The sequence below is a fragment of the Quercus suber genome, unplaced genomic scaffold, assembly GCF_002906115.3.
Source record: "Quercus suber isolate HL8 unplaced genomic scaffold, Cork oak 2.0 scaffold_422, whole genome shotgun sequence".
In the NCBI taxonomy this organism is placed as follows: Eukaryota; Viridiplantae; Streptophyta; class Magnoliopsida; order Fagales; family Fagaceae; genus Quercus; species Quercus suber.
In genome coordinates, this window is record NW_027069873.1 from 498076 (window position 1) to 510308 (window position 12233).

Consider the following 12233-nt stretch of genomic DNA (forward strand, 5'->3'; position numbering starts at 1 on the left):
GGTTCGTGGCCGCCGGCGATGGGCACTGGGCTTGGATCGGCGATGGGCACTGGGCTCTCTCTCTCTCTCTCTCTCTCTCTCTCTCTCTCTCTCTCTCTCTCTCTCTCTCTCTCTTTGTGCTCTCTGTTTCTTAGTTTTTCGGAAAATAGGATTTTAAGTGAAAATAGAAAGGGAATTGGTTTTCACCTTTGACCACTGGTCAACTGAAATCAATTTCCAGAAAATTGATTTTTCGTGCGCAACCAAACACCCGTAATTACAGAAAAGCATTTTCGTAAATGCTTTTCACCCAAAACAAACGCAGCCTAACCCACAAAAACCCCACGTACTCCTTCTTTCTTAATTTTTTTTTTCTTATACTACGTTTAAGTAAGAGCAAAACTTGGTAAAAATGCTTCTTTAACTCACATATAAAACACCATCTACAAAATAGGACCACACTCACAATTGGTTTTCAAATTCAGTTTGTTTATTCTGCAATTCTCTCAATTATGTGTTAATTTTCTTTCCACCATTATCATCATCTTTTTTATTTGCTCATGCTCAATGATATGTGTATTGTTAATGTACATTGCTCTTTTCTATTGAATTTGGTATATTACTTTGCCTTTTCTTCATTATTTCTAAAAGTTTAGGGTTATCAAGATCAAGATTGATGTCGAGAGCTTGGTGATCGCTTCAGTTATTGCATAAAGAGCTTAAAGAAAAACACAAGTGGGAGTACTTGTGGTTGTTGTGAATCCAAAAAAGAAGTAGTCCATGGACTTGAAACTGTCACGTGGTTGTGGTAGTAAGTTTTCTACTCGAGGTAGTAATAGGATATTAGTAGTCTAAGTCATTATTGTAAAACTTCAATTCTTTTATAGTGAGTTTGTTTTACCTCGAGGATAGTTAGGTTAAATCCTTCCTAGGTTTTTTACCGGTTTGGTTTTCCTAAGTTATCATATCGTTGTGTTCTTTATTTTACGCATTGTTGACATGGTATGATATACTTGTGTTAACCTAATCTTGAATAATTTACCTAAGGAATCACTTGGCTAAATATCTAGATTAATCAACTTGTGTTTTAAGGGGTTTAAAAACGTACAACATTATACATAGCTAAAATATATAATTGTAATTTTAATTGGATTATTTTAGTTAATTTTTCTATTTTGTACTAATGTAGTATATTTATTTATATCCCTTAGTTTAACTTCAGTCTAACTTCAAAAACTTTGAATCTCTTTTTTACAATTCATTGAATGGTCGATTTTGAAAACCAGTACAACCCCACTACCAAGTAGATACACAATCTTTTAGCAAAATTTTAGGATTTTATCTTTTAAACTCATCCACAATGGCACAATATAGACTACTAGACATCATTATCTTTTCCTTAAAAAAAAAAAAAAAAAAACTCTTAACATGACATTTGACTGAACAAATTTTTTATCTTCGCAAAATTTTCGAATTCTCTTTTTAAAACTTGTCCAACCTCGTTATTGTTCGAAAAATGTTATATCTACAACATTTTTACTACACTTTCACAACAAATTCTAAGTGGCAAGTTGTCATTGGTTGATATAGGTGGGTAAAAAAAAAAAATTAATTTTGAATTCACATTAGAACCAATAACTACTTACCACATATGATTTTTTATAAAAATTGTGTGGACATAGCACCTCTCATACTGTTTCTATATATATATATATATATATAAAGCTCTCTTAACTATCTTTTCTTTAAAATAAAAAATTCCTTGTAACTTATTTTACCTGTCTCCCACTAACCCACAAAAAACCCACGTACTCTTTCTTTCTTACTTTTTTTTTCTTATACTACATTTAAGTAAGGGAAAAACTTGGTAAAAATGCTTCTTTAACTCATACGTAAAACACTATCTACAAAATAGGACCACACTCACAATTGGTTTTCAAATTCAGTTTGTTTCTTCCTCAGTTCTCACAGTTCTCTCAATTTTGTGTTAATCTTCTTTCCACCATTATCATCATCTTTTCTATTTGCTCAAGCTCAAATTTACTCATGCTCAATGATATGTGTATGTTAATGTACATTGCTCTTTTCTATTTTGGTATTTTTTTTTAAACAAATAAACAACTTTCTAATACTTTTTAATCACAACCATTACAACATGTCTATTGATGAGATTTTCACAATTATTTTCTATTGAATTTGGTATGTTACTCTGCATTTTCTTCGTTATTTCTAAAAGCTTATATTACTCTGTTGAATTTGGTACATTTGCTTTTCTTTGCTGCAAGGAGGGAACTTACAACAAATTAGATTTAAAAAAAAAAAAAAAAAATTATGAGTTGCCCTTAAGTATTTGCTTTTATGTATTTTGTTTATATTTGGTTTCCTTTTTTTGTTATCATTATCCTTTCCATATCATTATCTTATCTTTTTTTCTTTTTTTTTTTTTTTTTGGTCCGTTTGATGAGTGTTTAATATTTTCTCTAATTGATTCCATTATTTTCCCTATCACTAGCACGTTGTTTGAACTGATGGATGTATGTGCCACCCACATTCTCTCTCCACTTGTTTCATATGGTTTGAAGCCGATGGAGGTATAATTTTGTCTCTTTTTTTGTGTGGTTATTGATCAGGTTTGAAATTTTTGACTAATGAATGTCAACAAATAGCAAATTATGTGTTACCAGCCTTCTATTTTTACTATCCTCTAAAGTGTGGTTATTTAATGTTTGTGATTAGAATTGTATTTATGAATTTTACATCTTTTTGAATGTGTTCTAAGTGGTGCTCTCTCTTCCTCCTATTCTTTTTTTTGTTGATGTTTGTTTGCTTTCTTATATAAGCCTTCTTATTTTACGTCTTTTTGCTTTCTTATTTTATTTTATTTTTGTCTCTTTTTTTAGGGTGACATTTCAACAATTTTGTTAGATTGCAAAGTAGCCACGTTGGATGAATTTGGCTTGAGAGACTTTACAAAAATTATTGTATGATTCAAGGCTCACATAAAGTGGTAGTCAATCTGTCAAGTGTTTGTTAAAAACCATTTTTTTTAAACATCCTACCTATGCCTATATTTATCAATTTGTATAACACTAAGTTTTCAATTAATTGAAACAGTTAAACTTTAGCTTCATTTTTCTCAATCTCATCTCTTTCATATGAAATTTAATATTGTCATTTGTTATGCATTTCATTGCACTTAAAAAAAAAAAAACATATTTTAAATCAGAGAATTTATTGGTGATTTAATAGTAGATGCTAACGTGGAGAAAATTTCATTGTGTGTGTGTGTGTGTGTGTGTGAAAAAAAAAAAAAAAAAAAAAAAAAAAAAAAAAAAAAAAAAAATTGTGTGTGGCTTTTTAAGCATCCTAAACTTTAGTTATGGATTTCTTCTAACTGCCTATCTTTTAGGACACTTTATAACTACATATCTAACATTTAAAAAAAATTGACAACGTGAGTTTTTAGCGTTTTAAAATTTAGTTTTGGTTGTGTGCTAGGCGGCGGCTATCATTAAATATAACTTCGTAACCACCATTTAATAAAATTAAAAAAAAAAAAAAATGACAACGTGAGAGCCTTTTTAGCAATTGAAATTTTTGTTATGGATGCATGTGTACTAATTGACTATCTTTTAGGACTAAGTGGCCATCTCTTAGAATTAAAAAATTAAAAAAAAAAAAAAAAAAACTTAATAACTCTCATTTTAAAAAAATGACAATTGTGAGACTCTTTCCTATGATTATGGTTCGTTTCCTACAGTTTCTTTTTTAGTGAATCCCACAAGATTCTCTATGAGCCCTATATCATTTTTGTCATTAGAAAGTTCAAAATCTAAAAGGAATAGTTTCCATTCATTAAACTTTTGGGCATGGGTTCAAAAAAATAATAGATGCACCAATTAAAATTACGTCACTTGATATTAAACTTAGAAAATAGGTGAACTTCTCAAACTGTATTCTTAGTGATTTAAGAAATTAATACTATTATCTTTTTTTTACTTCAATTAAGCCTTAATCCTATTTCCAGCACGAGTTCATATATGTCCATATTGCAAAAGAAATTACAGCTTTGTGAAAATTAATTAAATCTGATTATCGACAATAAAAACCACAACAAATAATCCACACGTCCAAACTCATGACGGATACATGCCACTAATGCATGGAACTCCAAAACACTAAAAACCCTCTTAGTAACCAAGACTATAAATTGAGGTAATATCCAAGTAATCAACCTGACAATAGGAAACAACTATCAAAACCCATTCAAGTAAATTCTAAAAAATAAGTAATGTAAACTAGCCTTTGAGCGTGCTCACAAGTGTGCTCAGAGGATTTCTATTTTTTTAGGTAAATGTTAATAATCTGCATCCATTATGAATTATTCATCTTTTATTACTCTATTTTAATAGAAAATATGTAATTTGTCAAACTATTACTACATTTAATTTTTACTTCTTAGTAAAGATTCCATTTAATGAAGCATTGAATTTTTCGCCATGAGCTTTTTAATTAAGTGATATAGTTTACTCTCTTTTATTAGAAGAATCATGATTAGATTCCTACTCCCTATCAGGAAGAATTTTTCCTCTAAACCAGGTCAAAAGAAACTTCCTTGAACCTACCATGTGGCGGTTGAGAAATGGCATCTTGGTGTACTTTAAATCATATACATTTTTTATGAGTCATTTGATTTGCGTAAATAATGCATGTGATGGTTTTATGAATCGTCACATGGGTAGAGAAATAGTTCCAAACTTATTTGGAGTAAAGCTTTGTCCTCCCTATTGTTGTAAACACTGATCAAGACCAAAAAAAAATCACAACTTTCCCTTTTTACAGGGAGAATGTATTACATTATTTCTTTACTTGCATTATTTAAAACAATAACGAGAATAATAACCTGGTATTTTGTTCTGTTTTTTGTTTTTTTAAGATTTACAAACACAAATCTCTAGACTGTTTCAGTTATAATTTAAATACAAACACTTTGTTACAAGCTTTACTTGATATGTTAGATGAGAATTCTAAAATTACATAGTAATAATTATTCATTATATAATATAAGTTTATGAGTAAAATAGAGCAAAATACGAAACTTCAACTAATTATAATAGTAAAATTTGGGCAAAAATACTATTTGCATGTTAGGATCACTGTCAATTTAGTTTATATATTTTTGCGGTAATCAATTTAATTGATATTATTTTCAACTTATTCTTAATTTGTAAGTTAAAAATAACTTAGATCAAATTGACTGCAACCATAATAATACTAGTATAATATAAGATAAGGACTAAAATAATAGTGAAATTTTGAATCGCATTTTTCGAGTTAGATCGAGCAATAAAGGCGTGGACGAAAGCCCCAGCTCCAGAAGTTACCTTTTCGGCTTCCGTCCATCCCAATTCCCAACAACTTCACCTCGCTCCAGAAAGGCAAACCCTAGCAATAGCTCCAGCTCCAGCAAAGTCTTCTAATGGAACCCGAAGGATCAACTAAGTCAAAACGCAAGAGAAAGAGAGTGGAACTGGAAGTCTCTCCCGAAGAACACGCAGACGCAGCGGTGGACAGGATCAGTAATCTTCCGGACTCTATTCTGTGCCACATCCTTTCCTTCCTTCCAACCAAAGAAGCCGTCGCCACAAGCATTTTGTCTAGCAGTTGGAAACCCCTCTGGACTCTGGTCCCAGCAATCGACCTCGACACTCAATTAATATCGGTCAGCCAGATGAGCGAGTGTTTGGATAGTAATAATCGCACGCAATCGGTAAGCTTTTTTACACATATCGTTTCCAGAGTTTTGGCTCTAAACAAAGCACCAGTCCTCCGAGATTTTTGCCTCACATGCCATTCTGGTTGTGACCCTTTGCATCTTGAAACTTGGATCCTCACGGCCATAGCGCGTGATGTCCAACAACTCCAACTTGACATTTGCCTTGATGGGTTTATCAAGGACGAATTTTACCGTGGGGAACTTTTCGTGTTGCCCCAAAGCTTTTTTTCCTGCAAAACAGTAGTGATTCTGGAATTATGGAATGGAATTGCGGTTGATCCTCCTTCATCCTTTGAATTCCCAAGCCTAAAGGATCTGCGTCTGGTTCACGTTTTTTTTCCCAATGGTGACTGTGTCCAAAGGCTCCTCAGTGGCTGCCCAGTCCTCCAAGATTTAAAACTTTGCAGTGATAGTCGGAGCGGTCTAATCAGATTTGACATAAGGGTACCTACGCTGAAATATTTATGTCTCCAATTTCTAACCTTTAAACCCAGCCTTCCTGATTACAAACTTGCGATATGCGCCCCAGCTCTTGAGTGCTTCCATTTTGATGGCGATTTGCGCCACGTCGTTTTTCTTGAAAAACTAGCCAATTTAGTTGAAGCAGGTGTATGGATTCATCCATTTATATGTACTAGGGAGGCATGGACAAAAGGATATCAGATAGGTTATGGGGATAGGGTATTCAGGCTTCTTAAAGCACTAAGTAAGGCTAAATCCCTTACATTATATCCTGGTAAAAAACAGGTTAGAGTCCTTCACATTTTCCGATGTTTTCTTTGTTTTTAATTGATGAATATTGTTATGACTATATGCCTCAATTTCATGATCTATATATTAAATTGATCAGAATTTCTAGTACAAGATCTGATGTTGTTGTGTATATAATCTTGCCATGCAGTGCGTCGACTTTGGTTCTATTTATCCTTCCAGGTTCAAAAATTTGGTCCGATTGAACTTTACACTTCAAAAATCTAACTGGCATGTGCTACAAGCCTTGCTCCGAGTGAGTCCTAATTTAGAAGTTCTTGTGATTGATAAGGTTAGTTAACTTAATCAGAGATTTCCCTTAAAGTATAATAATATTTATAGTCTACTGAATCTTTTTAATTAATGAACTTTGATGCCTTCAGCTTTATAGCACAACAAACCAGTTATGCTCGATGGAGCCATTCGATGGTCCTGGTTATGTATCATCGCAACTTACAACTTTTAGATTTAATCAGTATAAAGGATCAAAATACGAAGTTGAATTTGTAAAATATATTCTAAAGGAGGCAAGGGTTTTGAAGACGGCAACAATTAGTGTTTGTGATACTGCATTAAAGGAAAGTGTTATTGAGGAAGTATCAACATTCCCAAGGTCCTCAACGACATGTCTACTTACAGTTGAGGTTCAGCATTGAGGATGCCAACACTAAATATGACCGAGTTATACTAAATTTGAAGGTACGTTACAAATATCTGCGCTCATAATATACCACTTTAGGAGGTAAACGGTAAATACTTGAGTATTTTTATTGAAAGTGGGAGCTCAAAAATTAGTCTTTCAAAGTGTCTGTCTTAGGTACGTTTTTATTAATCACTATTCACCCGTGTCTGTCTTAGGTAAAACAGCTCACTGTCCTTTTCAAACATGCCACATCTATAACTAGTCATGACCATGTTCCAAGTTCCATTTGCCTTGTGTAATGTGTATAAGCTACATATGCAGCAATGACGTACATTTTGTACTTCCATAGGGATTAAATGTAGTAAGATGAACTTCTTGTGAGGAAGAAATTATAATGTAAGATCTTAGAGTCAAATCTCTTCTGGAGCTTTAGCCTTATTGGTTGTATTTGTTAAATAATAACTAGTCATGATTATGCTTCTTGCCCACCCCCTTGTCCATCTCAACCTTTTCCTCTATATTCATGCCACTAGTTCTCATCGTATAGAAGTTACTACATTAAAAGTTGAGTTAATTCCATTTTTTATTGTAATAAAAACAACTGATTAGATGTGCCACCAATTCTCATCGTAGAGAAAGTGCTTCTTTAATAGATAGGAAAAGTACACAAAATCCCATGTGGCTTCTCACACTAGAGTTTTGAGTGTAACACTTAACACTTATCTCGTATTGTTTTATGTTCAACAGTTAAACATCCACGAAAATATATAGTGAGTTGCTTATGCTATGACACATGTAAATATTTAGAACTACATTTTCACATCAAATAATTTCATATGGTGGTTGTGTGTTACACTAAAAAACAATATGGGGATTAAGGGTTACAAAATTTACAATTTACACACAAATAATACCACATGAATTACTTTATCACACTACAAAAAGAACAACAAAGTCTTAGTGCTAAATTTTTGGTTTCAGTTATGGATTTTCAATAGATTAGTATGAGATTTGTTGGAGTGGGTCGTGTTTCAAACATTTAGCCTTATGTTTTGTGTCCCACAATGGTTAGAGATGAGTCTTCTTGTGTATTTATAAACAACTGCACAATTTAAGTAGTAAATTGGAATATAATGAGCTAGGTGTTGGCTAGGGTTGGGATTTGTCATATCTTTCTGGGCCTTATCTTTTACCCTTTCTTTCTTTTAGCCCAAATTCAGTGTGTCCGTACTGCCTCTCTTCCTCTATTCAGCTCTTATTTTTTTGCTCTTCTCCACAAAAATTTCAACTTCTAATTTTTGGTTAAGCAAAGGTAAGTAAGGTTGTTCTTGGTTCTTCTTTCTTGGGTGTGTGTCCAACTTGAAGAAATTACTATAGTTTAATCTTGAGGAGTTGTTCGGCCAAGAGAGCCATTTGCTCCGAGTTCTACTCTGAGTGGCACAAATCTACCTTTAAGGACAATATTATTTGCGTAATTCTATAGTTTGTGGGATCTCTCTAACTTTAACTTTCTATTTTTATCATTGCTAATTTTTTAGGGTTTATATTATTGAATCAAAACCTGTTTATTTAGCCATATTTTCCAATAAGTTTATCACATATATTCCTTTATTCTATGCTATCTGCAGGCATAGTCTCCTTTACTTCATCAATTGACATGTTCCTTTTAACTATTGGCTTGAAAACATCTAATGATGTTAGCAAGCTTTCATGGTCTTTCTTGGCCTGCTCTACTTCTTTGTTAATTACAGTTAGATAAACTCTTTTTTAGTTATTAATTATGTTCAACATCTTCACCATTGCAAGTTCTCATGATCATGTATGCCTACCAGTCTCTTATTGGGGTCTGCTATCTCATCACATTGGTGTTGTGTAGGTTGTTACTACTCAAGCTTGCTTCTAAGGTTTTTGGACAGGATGCACTTGATTAGTATTGGTATTAATTTTCTATGTTTTATAATTTTGTATCAATGAGAATATGGTAATCCTGTTCAGCAACGTTGGAAGTTTCTTGTTGTGTGATGAGATACATATTAGGATGATGAGGCCACGATTAATATCCATAGTACATAATGCACAGCACCATTTTGCATTTGCTTTTAGCTGATGGTTGTTTTATTCTTTTTCAAATGAGTGTTTCCAAAAATGTACTTTGTTTTCTTTTTTACTTTTATGCAGCTAAATCATTACAATCTTGCCCTGCAGATAATCAACAGATCTGGGGAATGGAGTTTATGGTCTCTTTACAATCTACAAGCACAGCTCGTCAATATCTATAAAATATGTGGTCAGTGAAATTGTATGTTTGTTTTCTCTCTTACTGAGAAAAGAATTAAAGTGTCTTATATTAGCATTAATCTCAAGTGGAACAACTTTATTACTAGTAATGTATGTAGAATGTTTACAGTATCCATGCTGAAGTTATCCTTGATCATATATGTTCCAAGTAGGCTAGTTGAATCTTGTGCTAGTACAAATTTGCTGAACATATCATCTACACTTTCAAGGGAGCATAAAAGCTTCCCATGTTTTATTGGATACTTGATGTACAAGTGGATGTAGAATCTAGCTTGTAACAATGAGTAAAGGAATACTTTTGTGCAATCACATGCGCTCAGCTCCTTAACAAGGGAACTGATTGTCCCCAAACATCATATTAACCTAGAACTCTCTCAAGCTATCCTATGCCCTTATTAGTAGGTGATTTGTGACAACTAAGTAGCAAATAATGTCTTTAACTTTATATTATTTATGTTCATTATTGAGTTAGGGATACCCTTGAAACCTCAAGATTGGATGTGAAAATTGACTATCTAGGTAGCCTCTTATGCCCTTAAAATTTTCAAGTTCTAGCTAAAAATGAGTATTGTTTCTGTTTCTGTTTGTCACATTTGAGGTGCTGAAAAACAATTGATTCCTTCAAATGGATCATGACTTCAAAATTAGATTTTGGGAGGATAAAATCCATGGTTGGATAGTCGACCCACTGTGATGAACTAGGTTGACAGGCAATGAAGTTGGTGTTATACACGATGACAAGGAATGAATTCATTGAAGCTAATCAAGTTGAACGGAACGAACTTGTCAGCTTTTTGTCCAAGCTTTTGCTACTTCACAGTCATCTCTAAAAATTTCACTAAAATGTTGCAGTCCTCAAGAATGTTTTCCCTATTGTAGTACGCTTGATGCGTGTGTAATAGTGACTACATTCTAACCAATGGCAAATGCATACTTTTGGGCAATCAGAAACAAGGAAGCGATTGATGAAAAACTTAAACTAAGATTCACATAATAAATGTGGATAAAAGCATCTACAAAACTCTCAAGAGTCACTAGCATTATATTCAAAGATTAAAAAAAAAACAAAAACAAAACAAAACAAAACAAAATGAGAAGCTAAGCATGACTCACCTGGTGAAGTTAGATCCTCCACAAGAAAAAGAGTTTGAACGAAGCATGAGTGTTTGAAGAATGTGAACTAAAACGACTCTTTACTTAACACCTTTTCTATTCATTTTATTAGTCTACAGACTAACACCCCATATCAATCAATTATCAATATATATAAAAAGCAGACCTTATGCGGGAGAGTTTAAGGTTCTACTATATAGCGTACTCTATAGAGAGAATTGAAATATTCTTAAACCACATCAAAGATAAGAACAAATATATAAAGAAGGACTCTTTATTTCCTTTGGTTCAATGTTTCAAGACTATTTTGTATCATATTTTTTATTCAATGCTTTAACATTACTATTTGTTTCATTTAGTTCAGTATCTCAAAACTTTTCCTCTCTCTCACACACAAAAAATTAGTTGTATTTCCATTCACCCTTTTTCACTTCTACTCCTTTATATACACATGCCCACAGCCTTTCAAGAATCCCATCTCAAATATAGTTAGACAAAAAATGATGTCATTTACCTTCAACCTTTCAACGACACCTACATAACTCCAACATTACAGTACCATTTGATTCGAACACATATAAGTAGACTACGACCAAGGAATGAAGCTTTTGTTTTTTATTCAATGATGGTAGATTACTGTTTTGATGTTGAAGTCGGATTTGGTGAAGGTTGTGATTCGCTTTGAGTCTTTGGATGTTTGGGATTTTGGTTGAGAAATCATAAATGTATTTTGTTTTAAAACTAAAGAAAAAGAACCATTCTAATTGATTATTCATAGATATTTTTTTTTTTATTTTGTGTTAGAACTCATAATTTGTAGGTTTCTTTGTAGGTTTTTTTTTACTGCTATTTGTACCGTATGAGCCATAGAAATAGAAATAAGAATCGATGATGATTTAGAAATATTTTCCACTTTTTTTTTAGTCAATTTCTCTTTGTTTAATCACGTTCTCTTTATGTTGATACTTACAAATGATATCCTCAATTTCATTGAAATAATGAATTGAGTGTTTGTAATTAAGATCTCTGTATTTGGTTGTGAGAATAGAGTGGTTGACTAAGTGTTTGAGAGGTTGCTTAAATTAATGTAATTTTAGGATATAAAGTATTTTATGCTTTAAATTTTATTTATAGATTTTAAAATCATTTAATCTATTTAAAAAATGAAATCTACTTTTAACTGTAAATATTATAATTTATTATAGTCTTATAGTGTTATACAATTTTTTAAAAATTAATTATGAATTAAGTAAATCAAGTTTCAAAGTATTCAACAATATTGTGGGCAAACATAAATATTATACAACAAAACAAGTATTGTATATATGTCTTAGTATATATATATATATATATAATATTTTAAATGAAATTGTAGAGTAATCCGCGCATCGCCCAGGACATCATCTAGTTATATGAATACAATTTCTCTATACAACTTTTTGTGTTCCACTTTATGTTTCATCAATCAAAACTTACCATATATTTTTTTTAATTTTCTTTATAGAATAGCCAAAGCTTAAAATAGAGAAAATTAAATACATGGCAAGTTTTGATAGGTGAAACACAAAAAGTGATATAAATATTTGTATTCATTAAAGGGTTTCAATGTGAGCAACATGTGGTGATTATTATCCACTATTAATTAGGTCTTACAAATATTCGGTAAAATACAAA

General features: G+C 32.0%; 1 protein-coding gene across 1 annotated transcript; it reads left to right on the forward strand.

Moving 5' to 3' along the window:
- The first annotated feature begins 5306 nt into the window (after window positions 1–5306).
- LOC112030830 (F-box/LRR-repeat protein At3g26922) lies at window positions 5307–9559 on the forward strand. The gene is made up of 4 exons (XM_024063493.2): window positions 5307–6502; window positions 6657–6797; window positions 6889–7204; window positions 9354–9559. Exons 1-3 carry the CDS (start codon window positions 5459–5461, stop codon window positions 7159–7161), a joined length of 1458 nt encoding a protein of 485 aa, XP_023919261.1. The 5' UTR covers window positions 5307–5458; the 3' UTR covers window positions 7162–7204; window positions 9354–9559.
- The last annotated feature ends 2674 nt before the right edge of the window (window positions 9560–12233 follow it).

What these genes read in the sequence shown, in the direction of transcription:
- LOC112030830 (XM_024063493.2), top strand. Translation starts at nt 5,459, where the DNA reads ATGGAACCCGAAGGATCAACTAAGTCAAAACGCAAGAGAAAGAGAGTG. An exon ending in TATATCCTGGTAAAAAACAG is followed by an intron (nt 6,503 to 6,656) that starts GTTAGAGTCCTT and finishes CTTGCCATGCAG; the next exon opens with TGCGTCGACTTTGGTTCTAT. An exon ending in AAGTTCTTGTGATTGATAAG is followed by an intron (nt 6,798 to 6,888) that starts GTTAGTTAACTT and finishes TGATGCCTTCAG; the next exon opens with CTTTATAGCACAACAAACCA.